General features: G+C 69.6%; 1 protein-coding gene across 1 annotated transcript in view; it reads right to left on the reverse strand.

Moving 5' to 3' along the window:
* Positions 1-2,957: 2,957 nt before the first annotated feature.
* The window catches only part of LOC311616087 (histone-lysine N-methyltransferase PRDM16-like), a gene marked incomplete at its 3' end in the record, with an annotated part of 119,532 nt that continues 98,327 nt past the window's right edge, over positions 2,958-24,162 (reverse strand). The window contains exons 3-4 of the mRNA XM_084871330.1: positions 16,748-16,795; positions 2,958-3,089 (exon numbers count right to left, since the gene is read on the reverse strand). Coding sequence (XP_084727456.1) covers positions 2,958-3,089; positions 16,748-16,795 — 180 coding nt within the window. The remainder of the gene's footprint in view (positions 3,090-16,747; positions 16,796-24,162) is intronic.

Here is a 24,162-nt window from a genome sequence, read left to right on the forward strand (position 1 = left end):
CCCAGGGCCTGACAGAGCCTCTCCCGTCCCCTCCCTGGGGGCTCAGCCGGCGACAAATGCACTCGCACGCATGCACTTGCCGTGTGGCCGGGCCACGTCTCACCGGGCAGCTGGCACACGCTCACACGCGTGTGCCCGTGCGATCCTCGGCGGGTCCTGGCCTGAGGACCCGCGGCCTGGCTGGCAGGGGAGCCACCCGGGTCAGGGCTGAGCTGGCTGGTTTTCGGGGACGTGGCTCCGGTCTGAGTGGGACCAGACACGACCCCGAGGTTCTGACTCAGATTGGAGTTGGCCTCAGGGTCTTTTGTCCTGCAAACGGGGGACGGAAGGGGCTCCCTGTGGGCCGGGCCTCTGCACTGATGGGGTGGGGTGCTGTCCTGCACCCCAATCTACAGCAGGAGGCGCTCAGGTCACCTGGGCCCCGCAGGCCGGCCTGGAGTCACTCTGAGCAAGCCAGGCCAAAGCGACGCCCACTCCCAGGCACACGTAGAAGAGAACTAGAAACGGGATGAGGTCGGACACGTGACCACACACAGGCACAGCAGCCACGGGGGACACCACCCCATGTCCACGGAGCACCGTGGCTGGGTCAGCACCGGCAGGCCCGTGCAGGGGAGCCTTCTGGGCCGAGGAAAGGCATGGGCCACGGACCCCGCTCGGCGTGGAGGGTCCTCCCAGCATCAGCTCGGGGACGAGCTCCGTGAGCACATTCAGACACAAAAGGCCATGGGCCGTGGTGCCACGTACAGGACACGCCCAGCACAGCCACGGCTGGAGGCCAACGTGGATCCGTGGCTGTCGAGGGCCGGGAGTGACTGTTGATGGGGCCAGGGTCTCCGTGGGGTGAAGGAAAGTGCCGGAAAACCACCCCAATGCACCAGGGCCTCTGCATCCTCCCCTGTGACGGTGCAGGTGCTTGTGGGTTTGCTCAGCGGAGAAGGTGGGGGCGCGGGGTGGGGCCCTGGCGGATGTGGGCAACGTGGCGGCTTCGCCGGCGGCCGGTGTGCGCGCCTCCCGGGCCGGGGGATTAGCTTGGCTCCGCCGAGGTCGGCAGCGGCGACGCGGGAGGCACGGGCCCGGCGACATTGTCTGGGGGGATTAGGGGTGCTGGCGTCCTCGCCACCCGCGGCTGCCCGGGCGTCCGGCTGTGCCGGGCAGGCCCGCCGCCCTGCGCAAGCTGCCGTCTCTTTAATGAAGATTAAGATGTCAGAGGGCCGGCGTTGCACAAAATCCCACTTTTATTAACTTCTCATTACCAGCCGGAGGCGCGGCCCAAGCTCGCCGTTAAACCTGCGTCCAGCCGCCGGCTCCAGGGCCGCTGACTCAGCGATGGCCACGCCGCCCGCCCGAGATAATGGGGCGGGGACCACAGGCAGCGGGCCCGGCCCACCCGGAATCGGGGTCCTCAGTGGGCCCTGGCCATCGCTCACTCCGTCTCCGTGGCAACCCCGCATCCCTCCATCCTTCCTGGGAGCCGCAGGCGGCGCCCCTGGCTCTGGCCTCGGCCTAGGGAGACCCAGCAGGCGCTCGCCTCCCGCCAGGGACTATACCCGCTCCATCCCAGGGCAAGCCCTCACCGGGCCCCCACGCTGGTCCCCTCGGCTGGGGACCTGCACCCGCCTGCTCCCGCCAAGCTGCACCGCACCTGCTGCGCCCACACCGCGTCCCAGCCCGGGCGCCCTGCCCCCACCCCCAGCAGCCCCCTCGCCGGCGGTGGCCACAGGGTGCCCGGCCGCTCTGTCCTCTTCCCCGGCCGCCCTGAGCCCCCCACCAGCCCTCTCCCGCCCGCCCTCCGCCGTCACAGCAGCCGCTGCTGTGGCCTCCTCCCCCGCTGAGCCTGCACCCCGGGTCCGGAGCTCATTACCTCCCGGAGCTCCGTGGGCCCGACCGGCTCCGTGGCTCCCCCGCACCCCACCCCGCCCTCAGGGGCTCCGGGCACAGGCCCGCCTTCTGCCTCAAGGCCCGGCTTTGGGGACGGCATCGCGGCCGGTGCTCGGGGTGCAGGCAGGGGGCACCTGGCCGGCTGGGACCACGACCTGCAGAGGGCGCTCCTCTGGCTGAGGGTCCCGGGCTCGCAGGACTCCTCCCTCGACGGTGTTGGGCCCGGCCGGCTGGCTCTGCCCACGACGGCTCCTGTGACTCCCGGCGGGCTGAGCCTGGATCGGGCTCACAGACGACGGAGGCCTTCCGGGAGACGAGGGCCGGGCCTCAGCCCCAGCAGAGCACCGGAGCAGCCTGCGGCCCGCGGTCAGCGGTGCCGAGGCCACAGGCCGGACTCCTGGTGCTCTCCCGGCTCTCCCTCGCTCCGCTGTGTGACACCGGGCAGTGCCTCACCCTCTCTGAGCTCACTTCCCGCCGCAGGGCCGGCCTGGCCGCTCGAGGTGTGGGCCCCACGGCCGCTGTTCGCAGCACGTGTTGGAAGCGCCAGCCCAACAGGAGCCGATCTGGTCCCGGTCCTCCCCGGAGGAGCCCTGACCCGCCTTCCCCGAGGCGTCAGGGCCCTGGGAGGGGAGAGGGGACGAGGGTCTGAGACCCTGTCCTTCCTGCCCACCCTGCAGCCTCCAGGCCCAAGCAGCCGCGGCTCCAGCCACCCTCAGTCTAGCAACCCGGGGGACAACCCCGAGCTGGGGTCAAGGTGGAGGGTCAGACAGGACACACAGAACGTGGTTCCCCCAGACCCCGCCTCAAGATGGCAGGCAGGCCGCCCTGGCACAGGCCGGGTCATTGGCGGGCAGACGGTCACCTGGGCGTCGGGCTCCGGGCGCCTGGAGGCCCGGCTGGGTGTCCGCTGGGTGCGGGGTGTGGGCGGGCGGGCTGGCGGGCGTCCCCGTACCTGCCCAGCCGGCCCAGGCCCCACAGCGCCGCGCCTGTGTGCCGGAGGGAGCGGCCGCTGTGTAAACACTCCCTGCGGGGCCGTTCTCACCGCCAGCTCCCCGCTCGCACGAGGGGCCGCGGGCTTATCGGCCGGGCCGGCTGGCGGCGGAGGATGTGGCCCCCATTGTGCGGCGGCTGGAAGCCGAGCCGGCCGCGCGGAGGACAAAGGGCTCTGGTGTTGGAGACGCACAAACACTCTGACCCGCTACCTCATGCTGCAGGGGAAGAGGGCAATTCACGGCTCACAATTCGCTCGCTATCTCGCAGGAAGTCCTGTATTTCTTATTCTCTCCCGAGGCCCTCTCCGTGTGAGAGGTCAGCGCCGGGGCCAGCGCGTGGGCCGCTCTGACTCTTCCCGTCTCTTCCTGTTGTGTTTGCCGAGGCCGCCAGGTCTGTGCGGTCTCGGCCACGGCCCCGGGCCTCGTCCCCAGCCCCCCTCCCCCGGGAGCGTGAGTGGGCGCACACGTCTGCCTGTGCGGCCGCTCAGGGATCAGGCTCCGGGTTTAGGGGCCTGCAGGTCACACCAGGCGATGGCGGAGCCAGGACAGGCGCTCCTCCGGCTCATGCTCCCCTGGGGCCCCTCCTGAGCTCTTCCATTCTCCCTGTAACAGCCGTGTCTGCGCGGGACCGCCAGGCTCATCACAGTCATCACCATCATCACCACCATCACTCCATCACCTCCATCATCACTATCACCTCCACCACCTCCATCATCACCACCACCACCACCACCTCTATCACCATCACCATCATAATCATCTCCATTACCTCCACCCCCCATTATCACCATTATTACCATTATCACCACCATCACCTCCATCACCTCCATCATCACCATCACCCCCATCACCACATTCACCTGCATCACCACCACCATCACCTCTATCACCATCACCTCCACCACCTCCATCATCACCATCATTACTATTATTGCCAACATCAGTTCCATCACCTCCATCACCTCCATCACCTCCATCACCCCCATCACCCCCATCACCTCCATCACCTCGGTCTCCCTCTGAGCCTGAGCAGGTGCCAGGCAGTGGCTCTGTGATCAGCTCCCACAGCAGGAGCTCAGGCCTCCCTCGTCTCACAGCCAGGAAACCGAGATGCCAGAGGCTGAGGACGCCCTCAGAATCCTGGCTTCTGAGCGGCGTTTCCTCCACCGAGCCGTGAGCCCACAGGCAGTGCGGTGGCCCGGCCTCAGGGCGGCCCCACTCCGAGGAGGCGCACAGCGTGGGGCTGGTGTGAGCGAGCCCGCGTGGCCTCGGAGCGTGTGGGACCCGGGCCTGGAGCTCAGGAGGCAGCCTGACAGGGCCTGCTCCCGCGGGGGCTACATCAGTGCGTCACCTGCAGGGGGCAGTGCAGAACGGGTCGGGGGGCGGGGGAGTGCGCTGTGGGGAGGGGGTGCTGAGCGAGGGAGGGGCAGGTTGTGCTGGGAACGGGGGGCCCGAGGAGGGGCGTCTGTGACACGGTGGGATGTGCGGCGCTAACGTGATAGAGGAGAAACGCCACCGTAGGGCTCGGAGAGGGGCGCCGGTGTTCAGCGAGGGACACGGAGTGGCATGTGCGGCACTAACGGGCGGACGGCCAGGACGTGGCAGGACACCCGGGGAGACCCACCAGGAGGCGGCTGCGGGCCGTCCTGCGGTGCCTGTGGGCCCCTCTGGACCTGGGTTTGGGCCGCCTGGCAGAGGCGTTGGTCACTCAGTCCTGGCCCCCACAGCCGGGCGAGCCCCAGGCTGGGGGCCGGGCCGTGAACCCTGCCGTGGCCCCTGCCTGCGTGGCCCCTGCCTGCCGTGCCCCCTGCCTGCCGTGGCCCCTGCCTGCCGTGCCCCCTGCCTGCCGTGGCCTCTGCCTGCCGTGGCCTCTGCCTGCCGGGGCCTCTGCCTGCCGGGGCCCCTGCCTGCCGTGCCCCCTGCCTGCCGTGGCCTCTGCCTGCCGTGCCCCCTGCCTGCCGTGGCCTCTGCCTGCCGGGGCCTCTGCCTGCCGGGGCCTCTGCCTGCCGGGGCCTCTGCCTGCCGGGGCTGACTTCGCACACAGCCAGGTGCCCGGCTCCGGGCCTGTCCTCCCCCCGGCACCTGCCTCGGTCCCCCCGGCTCCTCCCCAGCACGCCCGTCCGCAGAACCCGGACCAGACGCCCCTCGTCCCCGGCCCCACCCGGGGGGCTCCGCCCTGGCCCCAGGCGAGCGGGTGGGGGCGGCCTCGCAGCTCCCTCTCCCGGCGCCTCCGCACCGCGGCCAGCGCAGAGGCACAAAGGGAGGAAATCTATTCACACGCCTCCTCCTCGCTTGTTCCTGGGCTCTCTGGGGCGCCGCTCGATTCTCTTCCGATAATTATGTGCCCGTTCGCGGCCTTGGCAACCGGAGCCTGGGCGTGGGGGCGAGAGCGGGCGGGCGTCCTCGGTGAGCGCGGGCACGCGGGTCAGGGCCGCCCGGGGGTGTGTGAGTGTGTGTGTGTGTGTGCGCGCGCGGGGAGGCGGCCCACGATCTCCCCGTCCTGGCTCTCTCTCCTCGCGCCCGCGGATGCGTGATGGATGCCCGCCGCCCGTTATGCGATCGTTTCCTCGGCAGCGGGCACATCTGCAGCTAATGCCCGCCTCGCCATCGCGGGAATAACGGAGCGCGGCTCCACGTCTCGCCTTTACGACTTAATTTATCAGCCTCCGCCGAGCGCTGTGAGCGGTGGGAAGCTCCGTCCCAGAGGGCCGGGTGATGGAGGGCGGCGCGCGAGTGATGGCCCGTTAGCGCCGGGCGGAGCGGCGGCCGCGCTGAAGGACGGATGGCCGGGGAGGAGACGGCTCCCGCTGCTGCATCTGCTGCCGGGACCCACTCCCCCGCCCCCCGAGCCCGCCCCACACGCCCGTCACCGCACACGCCCGTCACCGCACTCCCCCGTCACCGCACTCGCCCGTCACCGCACACGCCCGTCACCGCACTCCCCCGTCACCGCACTCGCCCGTCACCGCACACGCCCGTCACCGCACTCCCCCGTCACCGCACACGCCCGTCACCGCACTCGCCCGTCACCGCACATGCCCGTCACCGCACACGCCCGTCACCGCACTCGCCCGTCACCGCACTCCCCCGTCACCACACACGCCGGTCACCGCACACGCCCGTCACCGCACTCCCCCGTTACCGCACACGCCCGTCACCGCACTCCCCCGTCACCGCACACGCCCGTCACAGCACACGCCCGTCACCGCACACGCCGGTCACCGCACTCCCCCGTCACCGCACACGCCGTCACCGCACTCGCCCGTCACCGCACACGCCCGTCACCGCACACGCCCGTCACCGCACACGCCCGTCACAGCACACGCCCGTCACCGCACACGCCGGTCACCGCACTCGCCCGTCACCGCACACACCCGTCACCGCACACGCCCGTCACCGCACACGCCCGTCACCGCACACGCCCGTCACCGCACTCCCCCGTCACCACACACGCCCGTCACCGCACTCCCCCGTCACCGCACACGCCGTCACCGCACACGCCCGTCACCGCACACGCCCGTCACCGCACACGCCCGTCACCGCACTCCCCCGTCACCGCACACGCCCGTCACAGCACACGCCCGTCACCGCACACGCCGGTCACCGCACTCCCCCGTCACCGCACACGCCGTCACCGCACACGCCCGTCACCGCACACGCCCGTCACCGCACTCCCCCGTCACCACACACGCCCGTCACCGCACTCCCCCGTCACCGCACACGCCTGTCACCGCACACGCCCGTCACCGCACTCGCCCGTCACCGCACACGCCCGTTCCTGCACAGAACTGGGGACTGGAGGACGTGCCCAGAGCATGTCCCCTCGGACTCACCCGCCTGCAGGGCCTCGGCCAGGGCCGCCCCCCACAGGGGAGGAGTGGAAGGTGCCCAGCCAACAGCACAAGGGCCCCTGGAAGCTCGCCACCCGCAGGGGGGGCGTCTGGTGTGGGTGCTGCCGCGGGGCGACCCGGGGACCAGGCCCCGCACTGAGGCCGGGCCCACGGCATGGTGGCTCGGAACAGGAGGCGCTCTGTGCCCATGCGCCAGGAGAGGGCGTCCTGCGCACAGTAGGCGCTCTGTGCCCCCGCGCCAGGGGAGGCGTCCCGCGCACAGTAGGCGCTTTGTGCCCACACCCAGGGGAGGCGTCCGCGCACAGTAGGCACTCTGTGCCCCCGCGCCAGGAAGGGCGTCCGCGCACAGTAGGCGCTCTGTGCCCACGCCCAGGGGAGGCGTCTGCGCACAGTAGGCGCTCTGTGCCCACGCCCAGGGGAGGCGTCTGCGCACAGTAGGCGCTCTGTGCCCATGCGCCCGGCGGGCCAGTGAGTGAGTGAGTGAGTGAGTGGAGGCGGTGAGGCTGTCACGCTGGGCTCAGCACCGGGAGCCCCAGGTCGGGGAGTCGGGGTGAGGTGGGACTGGACATCCAGCGGCCAGCAGAGTGAGAGGCCGAACAAAAGTCTCACTCCCCGCGTCCGCCTGCGCGGCTCACAGGGTGGCCCTGCGCCTTCTGGAACGTTCTGGCTGCTGAACCGGAGGCCCGAGAGCTCGGGAGGGAGTTTCAGGGCAGCGGGCGGCTCCGCCCGGGCGGACCCAGCAGGCACCGCCCACGGACGCCGTATGACGGACAGTCAGTCCCTGCGGCGGCCGCTCCAGCAGCCGCTCAAACATCGCCCCAAATCACAGAGTGACGGCGTCTGCTGCTGCTGCTGTTTGATTGTTAGTCCTCAGCCAGGGCTATTCTTCCCATTGGTTTTTAGAGAGAGTGGAGGGGAGGGAGGCAGAGGGAGAGACACAGGGATGTGAGAGAGACACCTCCATTGGTTGCCTCCTGTACACACACGTCCCAGGTCCAAGGACCTGCACCCCAGGTCCGTGCCCTTGACCGGCAATCGAACCCACGGCCCTTACGTGTGTGGGCGGATGCTCTAACCAGGGAACAGCACCGGCCGGGAGCGGACAGTCATGTCGCACATCCCCTCCCGGCCTGTGGGCGGGCACATGCCCTCGGAGGCGGGACTGTGTTCCGTGTGGGATACGTGTGGGTGATGTGCGGCTGGTTGAAAACCCTCTTTCTCTGAAGAGCGACAGCTTTTCCTTTCTGAGTCGTTTAGGCTCGTAGAGAAGTGAGTGTGATTACAGAGTTTCTGGGTACCTCCACCTGATCCCCCCCCCCGTTTCTCCCCTCCCAGCCCCCTCCCCCCGCATTCCCCTGGGAGGAACACCTTGGTCGCGTGTCACACGAGGAGCCGCTGCTGGCAGACCTCTGAAGGCCATGGTCCAGCGGAAGGCTGGCTCCGGGGGGTGTGCGTCCCTCCGGTTTGGATAAATGCCATTGCCATGCACCCCATCACGCCGTCACCCCTAACTCCTGGCGACACGGGTGCTTTATTGTCCCACAGCCTGCAGCCCTTTCCCCCGGCTGCTCTCACGTGAGAACAGGCAGCCGGCCGGCGGGCTCAGGGGCTGAGCGTCGACCTGTGAACCAAGAGGCCAGGGTTCGATTCCCGGTCAGAGCACAGGCCCGGGTTGCGGGCTCGGTCTTGGCGAGGGGCGTGCAGGAGGCAGCTGATGGATAGTTCTCTCTCGCCAGTGATGTTTCTCTCCCTCTCCCTTCCTCTCTGAAATCAATAAAAATATATTTTAAGAAAGAATATGGCTGAAACCGGTGTGGCTCAGTGGATAGAGCGTCGGCCTGCGGACTGAAAGGTCCTGGGTTCGATTCCGGTCAAGGGCATGTACCTTGGCTGCAGGCACATCCCTAGTAGGGGGTGTGCAGGAGGCAGCTGATCGATGTTTCTCTCTCTCATCGATGTTTCTAACTCTCTATCCCTCTCCCTTCTTCTCTGTAAAAAATCAATAAAATATATTTTAAAAAGAAAGTCAGAAAGAAAGGAAGAAAGAAAGAAAGAAGAAAGAAAAAGAAAGAGAGAAAGAATATGCATTTAAGGTCCCCCAGGATTTCTGTGGCCGAGAGCAGAGCGCTGTCTTTGGTGCCGGGTTATCCTGGGCCCCCCCAGGCACCCGGTGGTGGGCCGGCTCCTCCTCCCCTTACTGGGCCCCTCGTCCCATCTGGGCACCCCCTGCCCGCCATGAAGGGCACTGACAGGGGTGCTGCCTGGTCTGCTCCCCAGTCTCCTCCAGATGCTGGCTGAGTCCCTCCCCACACGGGGACCGGGAGGCCCCATGGCTGTGCCGCGGCTCCGGACCAAAGACCAGCCCCTCCTGCAGGGAGAGGGTCCTTCTCAGAGGCGCGCGCTGGACGGGGAGGCGGGGGCGTGCCCCATGGGGCTGCAGGCGGAGCCCCCCTTCGCTCTCCCGCCTCGTCTCCCCGTCCACGGTGTCCTTCCGGCTCTCGCTGTCACCGGGAGCCGGCCACGTGCCAGCCCAGGGCCGGCTTCCCAGGAGGCCGCTGCCCGCTGCCGAGACCGCACGGCCGTCCCCACCCGCATGCCCTCTGCCCGTGACTGCGCCCCGACAGGCCGAGGGGGCGGTCCACCTGTGCTGTTGGCGTGGCCGTGGCCGAGGTCTAACGCGGGAGCCGCAGCCGGGCCCAGGGCCGACACGTTTTCCCTCCGGAGACTGCGGTGCGATTTAATTAACTTGCTCCCCCCGCCCCCCGCCATGGCGGAGGTCACTGACCGCCATCTGCTCCGTGGGCGGCTCAGAGAATCAATCTGGGCCATTAGCCGCTGCCCGGGAGAGGCGTCCGCCCAGCTCCCTCCTGCCAGCCGGGCGGGCCGGCGGGCACCTGCGCTGTGAACTCTGACCCACGCAGGTGCCACGGCACACCGAGCGGACAGGTGTCCCGGAGAGAGCTGACGCCCCGGGCAGGCGGGCGGGCACCGGGCCGCACCGGCCCCCGGCCCCGCGCCAGCACCAGCCGCAGCCCAATGCCCGGGCAGCGCCCGCCTGGGCCGCGCCGCCCACTGTCTGTCCCCAGCCGCACGCCGGGCCCACATGCTGCCACGCCCGCGGTGGCTCCCGGCCGCGAGGGAGAAGCAGCGGCAGCCGCCCAGCCCAGCGGAGGGCGCCGTCCGGGGCGGAGCCGGGCCGAGGGCGCTGGGCCGGGAGGGGAGGGCCGCGGCCTCAGGCCACCGAAGTCCCTGCTCCCCTTCGGCTCCGAGTCCATCCTCCCGAGACCGGTCTCCTCTGCGTCTGAGACTCCGTTTGGGCGGAAAGTCTCAGCGGGGCGGGGAGGGCCTGCCCACTGAGAGGGCCCCCCCCCGGCTCCTGCTCTCACACCCTGGGCGCTGCTGTGGGCCCCGGGTCCCCCCCCCCCCGCTCCTCCTGCGGGGCTGAGGCCGCAGGTGCCTTTCAGAAGCTCTCACGGGGGAGCTCGGCCCCAGAGATGCCGGCCACGCTTCCCGGAAAGGGGAGAGATCCCACGCTCAGCCCCCGGTGAGGGGCTCAGGCTGCACCCTCCCCTCCCCTCCCACAGGCCGCCCAGCAGGTTGTGAGTCACCGATGGGAACCGATCACCTGCCGCTCACTCTGCAGCCGGGCCTGGTGGCTGTCGCTGCTCTTGGGGACCTTTCCGTGGGTGGGGTGTGGTGGGGTGTGTGGGGGCGGGAGTGGGGGTGGGAGGGAAGCGGAATCAGCTCAGGGGGTGGCGGGCACAGGCCGCCCGGAGAACGCCGCCCCCGCGCGGAGCTGCCGGATCTGCCGCCGGCACCGGGCCATCAATCACCCTTATCTGCCGGCCGGGGGGGGGGGGGGGGCCTGCCGGCAAGTTCAGGTGCTCGGAGGCGGCGGCGGGTCAGAGTCCGTCCCGGGCCGGTTTCTGCCTCCGCTGCCGGGGCACCGGGTCCCGCCTCCGGGAGGAGGCTGCTCGGCCGGCGGAGGTCCCGGCCGGCTCGGCGTGGCGGCGGGAAGCACCGTCTTGGCCCCATTACACCTCTCGGCTCCGCAGCCTTTGATTCAGCAAAATCAAGGATGCAAACTTCTTAGGAGTACTTAGTTTCCATGGCAACCGGGCTGACCTCCGCATTATTGTTCTCGAGAGGGGCCTGACTCCGCGCCGTGCTCCTGCTCGGAATTAATGGACTCCGGCGCTCTGTCGGCGGCCCCCGAACAAAGGGCTCCCAGCCACTGTCCGGCCTTTTGTGCGCGGCTTACCGCGGCCGCCGGACATTCAGCCCAGATTACCAAAACCAACTCCCGTCCCCGTGGCAGCTCACACGCTCCGGCCCGTAAGGACATAACGGCCCCGCGTGCTCACTCCAATGGCGATCGCGGTGCAGGCTTGGGCTGGGTGCTCTCCGGTCACAGCTCACACGCTCCAGCCCGTAAGGACAGAACTGGCCCCGCGTGCATACACGGGCGATGACGGTGCAGGGCTCGGGCTGGGTGCTCTCCGGTCACAGCCTCCCGGAGGCGGCCCGCGCCGGCGGGACGGGCGCGGGGGTGAGGCCGGGGTTCCCGAGGCGCCCCGGCGACACGGGCGGCGCAGAGCGGGGGCGCCAGGCTCCCATGTCCCGGCCGGAGCAGCCCAGCCCGGCGCCTCATGCCGAGGGCGCGGTGCCTGTGGTCTCCCATTCCTCGTCCAGCCACGTCCCTCCCCCTCCCCTCTCCCCCTCCCCCCTCCCCCTCCCCTCTCCCCCTCCAGCCACCTGGAAAATAGCTCTGCTTCCTCAGGGAAAACGTGCGAGAGAAATAAGCCGAGAAAGCAGCAGCAGACACACACGCTTGGCTTCGGTGCTGCAGAGAGCGGAGCCCAAACCGCCCCGGAGCCGGGACCACCCCGCAGAGCACCCGCTCAGGCCGCAGAGCACCCTGCTCAGGCCGCAGGGCACCCCGTCAGGCCGCAGGGCACCCCGTCAGGCCGCAGGGCACCCCGTCAGGCCGCAGAGCACCCGGTCGGTCGGGCCGCAGAGCACCCGGTTGGTCGGGCCGCAGAGCACCCGTCGGGCCGCAGGGCACCAGGTCGGTCAGGCCGCAGAAGGCCCAGCCCCGGTGTGTGGCCTTTTCTGGGACCTGCTGTGCAAAGATGATTCGCAGGTGCCTGTCTCCACGGCTCCCGTCCCGGCTCCAGCAGCTCAGCTCTCCTTCCGGCCCCAGGTCACCCTTCATTGCCCTTCGGCCCCCCGCCCCTCGCCCCCCCACGATCCCCCGGCCCCCCCACCCCTCCGCCCCCAGGGAGGGACGCGGACACCGCGGCTGCCGTCACCGGGGTTCGGCCGGGTCAGGCAACGGGAAAACAGACACAGGGCCCCGTGGGACGGCCACGTCCTAACACCCAAATAATCATTTCACAAATTATCCCAGCGCCCCATCCGTCACCGGCGGAGCGGCCACCGGCCGTTATGACCTGTGGCATTCGGCGCGTAATGGCGGCGGAGATTTATGGACCCATCAGGCCCTCCTCCTGGCAGGACTTCATTAGCGCGATTTATTTTTGTCTTCCTCGCGGCCCGGCCTCCCCCCGCCCCCACCCCGGGCGCTGGCTGGGGCGGCCTCGCCCCGGCTTCTGAAGGGGGCAGCCCTGGGTCCCCCTCCTACCCTGCTCCTGCGAATCCCAGCGCATTTATTTATTTGTGTGTGTGCGCATGTGTATGTGTGCATGTGTGTATGTATACATGTGCGTATGTGTATATATGTGTGCATGCATGTATGTGTATATGTGTGTGTTGCGTGTGGATTGTATGTGTGTGGTGTGTGTATGTGTGTGCATGTGTGTGGGGTGTGTATACGTGTATGTGTATGTGTGTATGTGGGTGGGTGTGTATGTGTGTATGTATGTGTATGTATGTGTGCATTTGTGCGTGTGGATTGTATGTGTGTGGTGTGTATATATTGTATGTGTGCATGTGTGTGTATGTATGTGTGTGTATATGTGCATTTGTGCGTGTGGATTGTATGTGTGTGGTGTGTGTATGTGTGTGTATATATGTGTGCATGTGTGTGATGTGTGTGGGGTGTGTATGTGTGTATGTGTGTGGGTGGGTATTGTGTGTGGGGTGTGTGTGTATGTATATGGGGGGGCAGGGGAGGGTGTTGGTGGAGAAGGAGGGGAAAACATGTTACAAAGCCACTTCCCTTTGTGTGTTAACAGCCGTCCCTTCTCTGCCGACGGGCCCAGCAGCCAGACAAAGTGCCGCGGAGTGGGCGGCCGGGCCGAGTCCCCGCTCATATCTCCCGCGAGACTGAGCCAGAATTCCTCTCACTGATACCATCTCCCGGTGGACGCACTCGTGAAGGGATCAATCCGAGCCCTCCGGAAAGCAAAGAATGCGTTAAGCCCCTCGCCAAAGCCTGTCCTATTGGATTTTGATAAGACGGCCATTGAGCCCTAACAATGTCCTCCCTCCATTTGCAGCGGCCCTAACACGCCGCTTTATGCGTCGCCAGCCTCCGCGGCCTTTTTATTACGGCCGGCTCTCCGGGGAGCGGGCCTGAGTGATGGATGGCCCTGGGCTAGATTATCTCCGCGCTGTTTGCTCTCCCCGGCGGGCTTTCCCGCTAAGTAAACAGACTAAATAGAGTCGTTGGCGGGGCCGTCCCAGAGGCCGGCCCGGGGGCTGGAGCGGGCAGTGCCGCGGCCGGACCCGCGGCCGGGAGACTTAGGGGAAGCGTGAGGGCCTGCGTGCGGGCTCCATCGGGGAGCAGGGGCGGCGAGGGCACGGGGAGGGGGTGGGCACAGGTCTGAGTGTCCAGGCTGCTGGGGCGGCAGAGGGCACATGGGGACGGGGCTGGGGTGGTGGTGGAGGAGGATGGGAGAGTGGGGAGAGGGCCCTAACCGGTGTGGCTCAGTGGATGGAGCGTCGGCCTGCGGATTGAAAGGTCCGGGGTTTGATTCCGGTCAAGGGCATGTACCTTGGTTGCGGGCACATCCCCAGTGGGGGGTGTGCAGGAGGCAGCTGATCGATGATTCTCTCTCATCGATGTTTCTGACTCTCTATCCCTCTCCCTTCCTCTCTGTAAAAAATCAATAAAAAATATTTTTTAAAAAAGAGTGGTGAGAAGGATGAGGGGTGCTGAGGGGGCTGGGAGGTTGCAGGGGACACGGGGTGGGGGGGGAAGGTACTCAGGGGTGGGATGCCCAGCTCAGCCAGGAGGTGGCTCCGCCCTCTGGAGGCGGGACCAAGCCCAGCACTCTCACTGGCCGCTGTGCCTGTCACTCCAGGGGGAGCCCTGCCCGCCCCACGAGGCAGGCCCAGCGGCATCGCCGGGGAGCCCTGGGCCTCGGGGTGTGGATGTGCCCCCGCCCTGGGCCGGGCTGTTTGGCCGGTAAACTCCCAGAAATGGGATCCTCAGCCCCGTCCGCCGCCAGGCTCTCTGACAGGAGACGCGTCCCAGTGACCCCCACGGGAGCCGCGCTGCCGCCGCCCCCCGCCTCGCCGCCGCTCCGGTGACCCGCGTCGCCGCCGTTCACGGCGCAGAAGGGGCAGGAAGATGGCTTCCTGACGTCGGACTGGCAGAGGCTCAGGGTGCCAGCGGCCCCCCAAGGACGCACGGCCCCCAGTGCCCCCCAGTGCCCCGTCTTTGGTCAACACTCCCAGACCCGCCTTCTGGAAGGGGAGGCCCCGCTCCGCCAGACACAGAATTCCGGAAGCCCGGAGCCGTGGGGGAGCCGCAGGCCTGTGACTAAGTCCCCCCCCCCCACATATCCCCCCCTACACACACACACATGCACATATACACGCACATACACGGAATTCCCGAAGCCCGGAGCCGTGGGGGCAGCCGCAGGCCTGTGACCAAGTCCCCCCCCCACATACCCACACACACGCACACGCACATATACACGCACATACATGGAATTCCCGAAGCCTGGAGCCGTGGAGGGAGCCACAGGCTCGTGACCAAGCCCCCCCCTCCCGCACGCACACGCACACACGCACATACATACGCACACACACACGCACACACGTGCGCGCGCGTGCGCCCAGCCACCGCTCAGCAGGGGCTGGGGTTCAGCGTGCACACCCCAACGCGGTCACATCTGCTCGTCCTGCGGCCTTCTCCGTGGGAAGGGCGAACGGAGGCTGCATCTGCCTCTCTGGTCCCATGGATACACCCCTTCGCCTCCGCTCACCTCCCTCTCGGTGCCCCCCACTCCAGAGCTGGGGGGACACAGCCCGTGGCCGCCACAAAGCACCGCCCTGAGGTGGCCAGCAGCTCACCGTGACCTCGGCCACCTCTCTCGTCACCCTCCTGCCAGTGACAGCGAAGTCTGGCGGGAGATTCCGGGGTTCGGGGGACAGGGGCTGCAGAGGCAGCGGGAGGAGGTGGGCGAGCGCCCCCCAGGGGCCGTCCCCGAATGGCTGGCAGCCTCGGCGCCCTGCACTCCGGTGCCCCACGCTGGCTCCGGACGCTCGGGCGGCTGCGGGCTCTGGTCTGCTTGCAATCTATGAAGAGAGGGACCCCTGTACCCGCAGACAGGCCCCCAAGCATCTCTGTGAAGGGGGAGCCCCGTGCAGCTGGGCGTGGGGACAGGCCGGCCGCAGGAGGAGAGGAGGTGCTGAGCTGGTCCTCCTGGCGGCCAGTGTCCAGCACCCTCCCCTCACGACCTTGACCCTAGCCTTGACCTCTGGCCTACTGCCTGACCTTTGCACCCAGCCTGGAGACCGACTGCCCATCCCCCCATAAAGGTATCGCCCCTGACCTCCCACTCACAGCCGCGGGCCAGCCAGGGAGCCGGGACCAGCGGTCAGTCCCGAGACTCGGGTGGAATGGAGGTTTCACATTGGCTGTGACCGAAGGCCGGAGCGGCCGAGACCCTCTCCGGGGGCGCAGGCGCTGTGGTTCCCGCCGTGGAGACCCGCGCGTCCCCGTGACCTCAGGCTCCGGTGGAGACACCAGCTTGCTCCGGCGGCGGAGGAGGGGAGGGGCTGGGGCGGCCTCGGCGGCCGGGCGGGCAGGGGTAGACGCTCAGACAGAGGTTCCCACGGGCAACAAGGTGAAAGGTCACCCGCCAGAGGTCCCCGGCGGTCACCGCAGGGCAGGAAGTGTCTCCACAGTAACAGCTTCCCCACAATCAACGTCTCTGGGTTGAACATGGTGAGAAGGGTGGGTCCCTGTCCCTCATGCATGGGTCGGCCCCGCCCCTCACATGTATGTCTGCCCAGAGCGGCCCCGCCCCTCACATGTAGGTCTGCCCAGAGCGGCCCCGCCCCTCACATGTAGGTCTGCCCTGAGGGCTCCCCTCCCGTGGAGAGCTCTGTCGGGTGCACTCAGCACGCGCCGCCCGCCGCTCTGCAGGGGGCGCTTCGCGGCAAAGATGCCCAAGCAGAGCGGGCCCCTGCTTCTGAAGACCAAGCACCGGCACAGCTGCGCGGGGAGTGTGGCGTCTGTGTGTCATGTGTGTGCACCGCGTGCATGTGTGTGCATGTGTGTTGTGCATGTGCGTGCTCAGGGATGGCCCACTGGCTAGCGGCTGCGCTGTCTGAGGACCGGGCGGGTCTCTCCCCGCTGGGCAGCGGGCAGCGGGCAGCCGCAGGCACGGGCACCTGTGTGTCCTCGCCGCCGTGTCCACTCTCTGCCCCTCAGAGCCCACGCCTCCCGCTGTCCCTGCCACGGCCCGCAGAGAGCACGCGGCCGCCGACCCTCCTCCTCCTGAGGGCGGCGTGCTCAGCGCCACACGGAGCCCACGGGGAGACCCGGCACCAGCCAAGGCCGGCGGCTGAGCCACCGTGTCCCCGCGCCCTCCTCGGGGGAGACCTGGAGCTGCGTGTTCTCAGCGCCGCGTCGCCCGGCCGGCCGCGTCCCCGCACGCAGGGCCCTGCCCGCTCTCTGCTCGGCTAACAGCCCGTCCCCACGGCAGGGACACGCCGTCTGAGCCGGCGGGCACGGACATGCCCACTCTGGACGGCCACGCCACCCGCCCCGAGTCCGTCCAGACGCCCACGAGGAGCCCGGAGGCCGAGCCGCTCTCCTACCTTCCGGACGCAGCCCTCCCGCGGCGACACCTCCGCCTCCGACAGCATCTGTGGCAAAACAAGGCGGACAGGGTGAGTCCTGGCACGGGTGCCCGGCACCGCGGCTGCAACGGCACTGGGCAGGGCTCCGGGCAGGGCGCCGGGCAGGGCGCGGCTCCGGAATACTGAGCGTGCGGCCCGCGGTTTCTCATAGCGTGAGGGACAGCGCCTGGGGGTCCGGCTCCTGCACTCCCCGCGGGGGGTCCCCAGGGTGCTGAGACCGTAAGGAGCCCACACTCCTCCCCCCGGGATGTCCCCTCCCTATAAGGCAGCGGGTCCCGCAGGGCAGGGCCCCGGGTGCGGCTCACCGGCCCTGAGACCGGCGGAGACCTGCACGCGATCAGAGCCGGTTCCGCGCACACGGAGGTGTGTGGAGCCGCGGCCTGACTCTCTGTTCCCTCTGAGCCTGGGCCTGTGTGTGTGGGTGACTCTGCTCTGGAGCCCCGGGAGGGGCAGGCGGCCGGGGCCACACCGACAGGCTGGCCGGACGGGGAAAGGCGGGCAGGCGGCCGGGCCACACCGACAGGCTGGGCGGCGCGGGGAAGGCAGCCCCGGTTCCTCGCAGCCGGGCCTTGGTTGCGGCTGGCCTGGGACAGCTGTCGCCCGTCGCCTGGCCGGCGTCTCGGGAAACCGCCAGCCCCACCCGAGGGCAGTGTGTCAGGGCGCTTTCTAGGCTGGAGCTGGTCACCGCCAGACACACGGGAACTGGGCCGTCATTTCCTTAGGAATTCGGCCGAGATTGACACGGATACTTGAGAATCAAACGAGAAACAGGGTCTCCTCCAGGGATTGTACTTCCCCTCCCCTGAAAATTACACTGCTGCCTTTTCAAGGTCAGAGCACAGAGCAGAGCGCCTACCAGCACCCACCAACACCCACCAGCGCCCGCCAGCGCCCACCAGCACCCGCCAGCACCTGCCAGCACTCACCAGCACCCGCCAGTGCCGGCCAGCGCCCACCAGCGCCCGCCAGCACCTGCCAGCACCCACCAGCACCCGCCAGCACCTGCCAGCACCCACCAACACCCACCAGCGCCCGCCAGCGCCCACCAGCGCCCGCCAGCACCTGCCAGCACCCACCAGCACCCGCCAGCACCTGCCAGCACCCACCAACACCCACCAGCGCCCGCCAGCGCCCACCAGCGCCCGCCAGCACCTGCCAGCACCCACCAACACCCACCAGCGCCCGCCAGTGCCCACCAGCGCCCGCCAGCACCTGCCAGCACCCACCAGCACCCGCCAGCACCTGCCAGCGCCCACCAGTGTCTGCCTGCACCCACCAGCACCCTCCAGCGTCTGCCAGATCCCACCAGCACCCGCCAGCGTCTGCCAGCACCCACCAGCACCCTCCAGCGTCTGCCAGCACCCACCAGCACCCGCCAGTGCCGGCCAGTGCCCACCAGCACCCGCCAGTGCCGGCCAGCACTCACCAGCACCCGCCAGTGCCGGCCAGTGCCCACCAGTACCCGCCAGCACCTGCCAGCACCCACCAGCACCCGCCAGTGCCGGCCAGCGCCCACTAGTGTCTGCCTGCACCCACCAGCACCCTCCAGCGTCCGCCAGATCCCGCCAGCACCCGCCAGCGTCCACGTGGGCAGGTGTGAGGACCGGAAGCTGCGGTCCAAACCCGGGCGCGCGATCCCGCTCAGCTGTAATAACACTAACTCAGGCTTTAATGTTGAGAATTCTAACCAATCGGGAGTTTATGTTTCTTTTAATAGACTCTGAAGTTGCGGTTTGGAAGGTGACTCCGGCGAATAAGAGGAGGAGGGAGGAGGGGGCCGTGCGGACGGAGGCCGACGGGCCCTGTCTGCCGGGCCGGCGCAGGGCGGGCCGTGGGGAAGGGCCCGAGGCCGGAGCCGAAGCCGGCAGTAGGCGGCCGGCCTTCCCCTTCATCCGCCTGAGTCCCCCCCACACCCGGGGCTGACCTCGCCGCTCCCGCCGCTGCGCCTGCCGAGGGGTCTCTGCGGGTCCCCAGTGCGTCAGTGCCCCCACACAGTGACCCTCACCCTCCCTTCTCGCCCCTCACCCCCTGCCCCGCCCCGGAGCCTGCTGGGAGCTGGACGGCCCTGAGGCTGAGAGGTTCGCTGCCTCTGGCTGGGCGCCCCCAGGAGCCCCCTCTTCCGGTGGGAAGCAGGCTCATTGGGGCGTCCAAGCCAGAGCCACGTGCAGGCCACGGTCCCGGCTCATCCCCATCACTCCCCGGCGTCAGCACCGCGCCCCCATGAGCCCGCTGGTCCGGCACAGCCCCCTGGGCCCCGGGAGCCGCCCCGGGGAGCCCCCGCTGCCGCTGGGGTCCCGCCCCGCTGGGCGCTTCACTGGCTCTGGCGGCCGTGGCCTCCCTCTCCCCGCTCCCCGAGGCCCATGCGTGGAGAGGGCAGTGTGATCGCTGAGCAGGTCTGAGGTTTGCAGGACTGCCCGTAGCATTGGGGGCAGAGGGCTTAGGGCATGGCCAGAGGGACCAGGGGAACCGGGCAAGACATGGGGGGTTGGGGGGCAGGTGGGGCCAGAGGGACCAGGGGGCCAGGCAAGACCAGGGGGGGGGGCAGATGGGGCCAGAGGGACCAGGGGAACCGGGCAAGACCAGGGGGGGTGGGGGGCCAGGTGGGGGCAGATGGATGGGGGGGCCAGGCAGGACCAAGGGGGAGTAGGGGGCAGGTGGGGCCAGATGGACCAGGGGGCCAGGCAGGACCAAGGGGGGGTGGGGGGCAGGTGGGGGCAGATGGATGGGGGGCAGGCAGGACCAAGGGGGATGGGGGCAGGTGGGGGCAGATGGATGGGGGGCAGATGGATGGGGGGCAGGTGGGGGCAGATGGATAGGGGGCAGGCAGGACCAAGGGGGAATGGGGGCAGGTGGGGGCAGATGGATGGGGGGGCAGGCAGGACCAAGGGGGGATGGGGGGCAGGTGGGGGCAGATGGATGGGGGGCAGATGGATGGGGGGCAGGTGGGGGCAGATGGATGGGGGGGCAGGCAGGACCAAGGGCGGATGGGGGGGCAGGTGGGGGCAGATGGATGGGGGGCAGGCAGGACCAGGGGGACCAGGCGGGGCAGGTGGGGGCAGATGGATGGGGGGCAGGCAGGACCAGGGGGACCAGGCGGGGCAGGTGGGGGCAGATGGATGGGGGGCAGGCAGGACCAGGGGGACCAGGCGGGGCAGGTGGGGGCAGATGGATGGGGGGCAGGCAGGACCAGGGGGACCAGGCGGGGCAGGAGCTCCGGGCCGTCCTCTGCTCCTCTGAGCCAGGCCCCGCTCCGGGCTGTGGGTGCGGCGGCCTCGGCACCCCACGGGGGGGACGGTGACGAGGAGGCCCCCGTGACGCCGGGAGAGGCGGTGCAGCCTCATGTGCCCAGCGCCTCCCGAGAGGAAGCTGCCGTGACCTTGGCGTGTCCTTCAAAGGGAGGCCTGACGTGGGCTCCAGAACCCCCTGTTCCGGAAGCTTCTCTCGCCTCCCTCTCCCCGGCGCCTTGGCAGGCACCATCCCCCCGCGCTGACCTCGGGCCACGGCGGACGCGCCCTCCGGAGCCCTCGGGCTGCCCGCCCCCCCCCTGGGCTGCGCGGCTGAGACGCCTCTTTATCCGCGGCCAGCCCCGCACCCCCGCGCCCGGGCGCTGGCAGAGCCGCGGCCGCCAGCCGGCCCGCCCGGCACAAGTATGAGGTGTGTTCGGTTCAGCGTCTCAGCCAGGAGAGCGAGGTCTGGCTCCGGCGCTCCGCGTCCCTGGCGGCCTCGGGCCAGCACCGAACTAAGTGGAGTTGGGCAGAGTGTCCTTCCTGACTCTCACAAATAAACAGGCTCTCTCCGGAGAGCCCGCCGGCCGCCGGCACAGCCACGGCGCTCGGCTCGGCTGGCGCGGGCCCCAGGCGGGCTCGTGCCACAAGCGCATGCCAGCGGCCCTCCCTCCGCACAGCCTGTCGTTACGGGACTGCAAACGCCGCCGCAGGAGGCTTCCGAGCCAGAGAGAAGTGGGCGAGCCCCGCACCCAGTCTGCCGGTGGCCCCGAGGTCACCCGACGCCACGGTGACCGACCCTGCCCCTGGCCTCGGAGCCCAGACTGACCGCTTCGAACCTGCCTCCCCAGGCCCGGCACTGGGAGCCAGCGCCCCCACGTGGCCGGCCGCTGCCGCGGTCGGGGTCATGCTGTCCGGGCGGCCCTCGGGGTGTCGGAGAGGATGGCTGGGTCCCCGGGGCGGATGGAGAGCCCCCCTGCCATCCCTGAGCCTCAATCTGCTGACATGGGAGCCTGGGGCCGAGGGCTGAGGGGCTGCTGGAGACACAGCCGGGACGAAGGGACAGGACTGGCCGGCGGGCAGCCACTCTGGCCCCCGCGGGGCTGCCCTCAGAGGACGGGCCACGCCCTGAGCAACGCCGGCAGTGGCCTCCGGGGCTGACAGCCTGAACTCCGCGGCTCCAGGCTCCTCTCGGCCTCGACAAGACATGTCCACAGCCCACGCGTGCACCAACTCCACACGTGCCCACGCCCATGTGTGCACACAGCCTCCCATGTGCCCACAGTCCACAGCCCCACACATGCCCACAGCCCACGCATGCACACAGCCCACGTGTACACACAACCCCACATGTGCCACAGCCCACGCGCGCCCACAGCTTCCCTTGCGTCTCCTCCCCTCCTGGGAAAACAGTCTTTGAAGAACATCCTCATCCTTAGTTTGGGGTCCAAACCAAAGCCCGACATGCCTGCCCCTGGCCCCGGTATAACCGCTGCTCTCCCATCGCGCAGGCCGTGGTCGCCATGGTGACAGGACGGCGACGGGGGGGGGGGGGCACTGTCTGGGGCCACGAGGGGGCCTGACCGGGACCTCGCAGACACTCCTCCGCTCTGGGACAACCCCACGGGCAGGCAGGGACCCTCACGGACAGGACATGAGGGCGGGCGCCGGGCCGGGCAGAGGTCAGGGAGCTGCTAAGAGGAAAAACCCCGAGTTCAAGCCCCGGCTCTCGCTCCGGCTCCTGCTCCGGCCTCTGCTCCGGGGCACCGGGGCGGGTGTGTCTGGAAACAAGCCCCGGGTGCCCCTCTCGCCGATCACACCCGGAGCCGGACTGGGCTCCCGGGGCTGGGCCGGCCTGAGCTCGCCGCACTGGGCGCCTGGCCGCCGGCCGGCCGGGGAACGGGCACCCGAGGTCTCTGCCCCGCTAGCGGGGGACGGAAACCCCGCGACCTCAGCCCCGTGGCCTCAGCCCCGTGGCCGGGGACGGGAACCCCGTGGCCTCAGCCCCGCCGCCTCAGCCCCGCCGCCTGGCCGCGCAGCAAAGGCCGCGGTGTTGACACAAACTCTTGTGCGCTCGGCGGGAGCGGTGAGACGTGTTTATTTTCCGATTTGAAACGCCGCTGGCCGCGCGGAGGGAGCGCAGAGGCCTTTTCCAGAGGCGCCTTGGACTCTGTTTTCGGCTTCTCTGCCTAAACAGACCCTCGGCCTTTCAAGTGGGGCCGGTGAATGGAGGCTCTCTCCTCCCGAAGGAAAATATTTACACAGCCCCGCGCCCCGGCCCGCGCCCCCAGAGGCCGGGCTCCGCTGTTTACATTCCCAGCCGGCGCTCCCCCACCGCCCGCCTCCCCCTGCCCCTCCCCGCCCCCCCCCACGTGCTCCCAAGCCTCCCACCCGACCCTGGAGCCAGGGGCGTGCACCCCAATCCCCCCCCGGAGCCCACGCCGCTGTCCAACGAGAACACAGCCCCGGGGGATGACTGACAAGGACCCCGGCTCACTGCTGGGGCGGGGCTACCCCACACCCCCACACCCCCACCTCCCCACATCCCTACCCCCCACCCCCCCACACCCCCACAACCCCTCACCCCCACCTCCCCACATCCCTACCCCCAACCCCCCACCCCCCAAAGGAGCTGTGCTGGAGGCTCCCCCACCCCTTCCCCATCACCGCCCCACCCGCCCTGCCTGGAGCCGCGGGCCGCGGGGGGCAGGCGGTAGTTTCCTGGCCAGGCGGCCGTGCTCCGGCCAGAGCCTCCGGGCAAGGTGTGCCCGCGCCGACCGTGCCCAGAACAGTCTGTGCGCTGGCGGGCTCCGGCCTCGCGATGCAGGCTGTGCCCAGGCACCCGCCCGCCGCCCGCCGCCCGCCGCCCGCCGCGGCTCCCTGTGGCAGGAGCGGCTGCGTGACTCAGCCATGGGCTCCGGCCCCGCCCAGCGTCCTCGCCGAGGACAGTCCCGGAGGGCGGGGTGGCCGCGCCCTCACACCCTCACCTCCCCCAGCCACGGAGCGCCCGGCGTCTGCGGGCCCCAAAGACGCTCGGCAGGAAGTCCAAGAACCTGCAACAGCACGGACCCCAGTGCCAGCTCCGACCCCAGTGCCAGCTCGGACCGCAGTGCCAGCTCCGACCCCAGTGCCAGCTCCGACCCCAGTGCCAGCTCGGACCCCAGTGCCAGCTCCGACCCCAGTGCCAGCTCGGACCGCAGTGCCAGCTCGGACCGCAGTGCCAGCTCCGCAGGCCGAGGCCATGGAGGGAGCCCCTACAATGCCCTGAGCCCCAGGAGCGGGACACGCAGCCCCATGGTCAGGGCCCGGGGGCCATGACCGGGGACAGAAAGCCGTTCCCCACCGAGTCCTGGCCTTGCCTGACCCTCACTTCCTGCCCCCTCGGCAGGGGCGCAAGCACTGTCCCCCAGCCTGCCCCCAGGGAGCGGAAGCACCCCGATCCCAGTCCCGCCTGAGGACCGCGGCCTGGGGTGTCTCCCTGACCTCACACCCCCTCCGACACCGGGCCCGGCGTGCGGACTCAGAGGCCGCCCCGGTCACACGGCGGGAACCAGAGCCGGGACCCCCGGGCCGGGCCCGGAGCCGTGGGGCGCCCTGGCCCCGCACACCTGCTGCGTCTGGAGAAAGGGGGGGGGGAGCTGCCCGCCCCCCAGGAAGGTCTCCGTCCGCCCAGGAGGCAGCCGGCCCCGTGCCGGGCTCGGTCCAGCTGCCGTGTCACTTGGGACCCCGTGCGGGGCGGCGGGAGGCCAGAGCCGCCAGGAGACCCCGCACTTCCTAACGGGACGGCTACAGCAGCCCCTGTGCCCGGAACCGCCGATCGCCGTGGGAACGCAGCGTGGCCCGCACGTCCCTGACACGGCGCTGCCCCGGGCGGGCCCGCCGGTCCGCTCTGGGGGGCAGCACGGGGCGGGGGAGCCAGCCAGCTGTCTGCCTCCCGCTGCGCCCACTGCCCGGTGTGTCCCGGCCGTTCTGCAGGTCCAGTGGGGCTCGGCACCGAGGGGTACACCGCGGGAACTGCCGGCCGGCCCGGCCCCGCAGACCCGGCGAAGGCGCCCTGTGGGGGGCCCTGCTGGCTGGGTCGGGGTGCTAGCCTGGCCCTCCTTCCCGGGAGCCGCAGGGAGGGCCGAGGCTGCCGGGCGGCCCAGGAGC

The sequence above is a fragment of the Pipistrellus hanaki genome (assembly GCF_964339955.1).
Source record: "Pipistrellus hanaki genome assembly, chromosome: 2".
Lineage (NCBI taxonomy): Eukaryota > Metazoa > Chordata > Mammalia > Chiroptera > Vespertilionidae > Pipistrellus > Pipistrellus hanaki.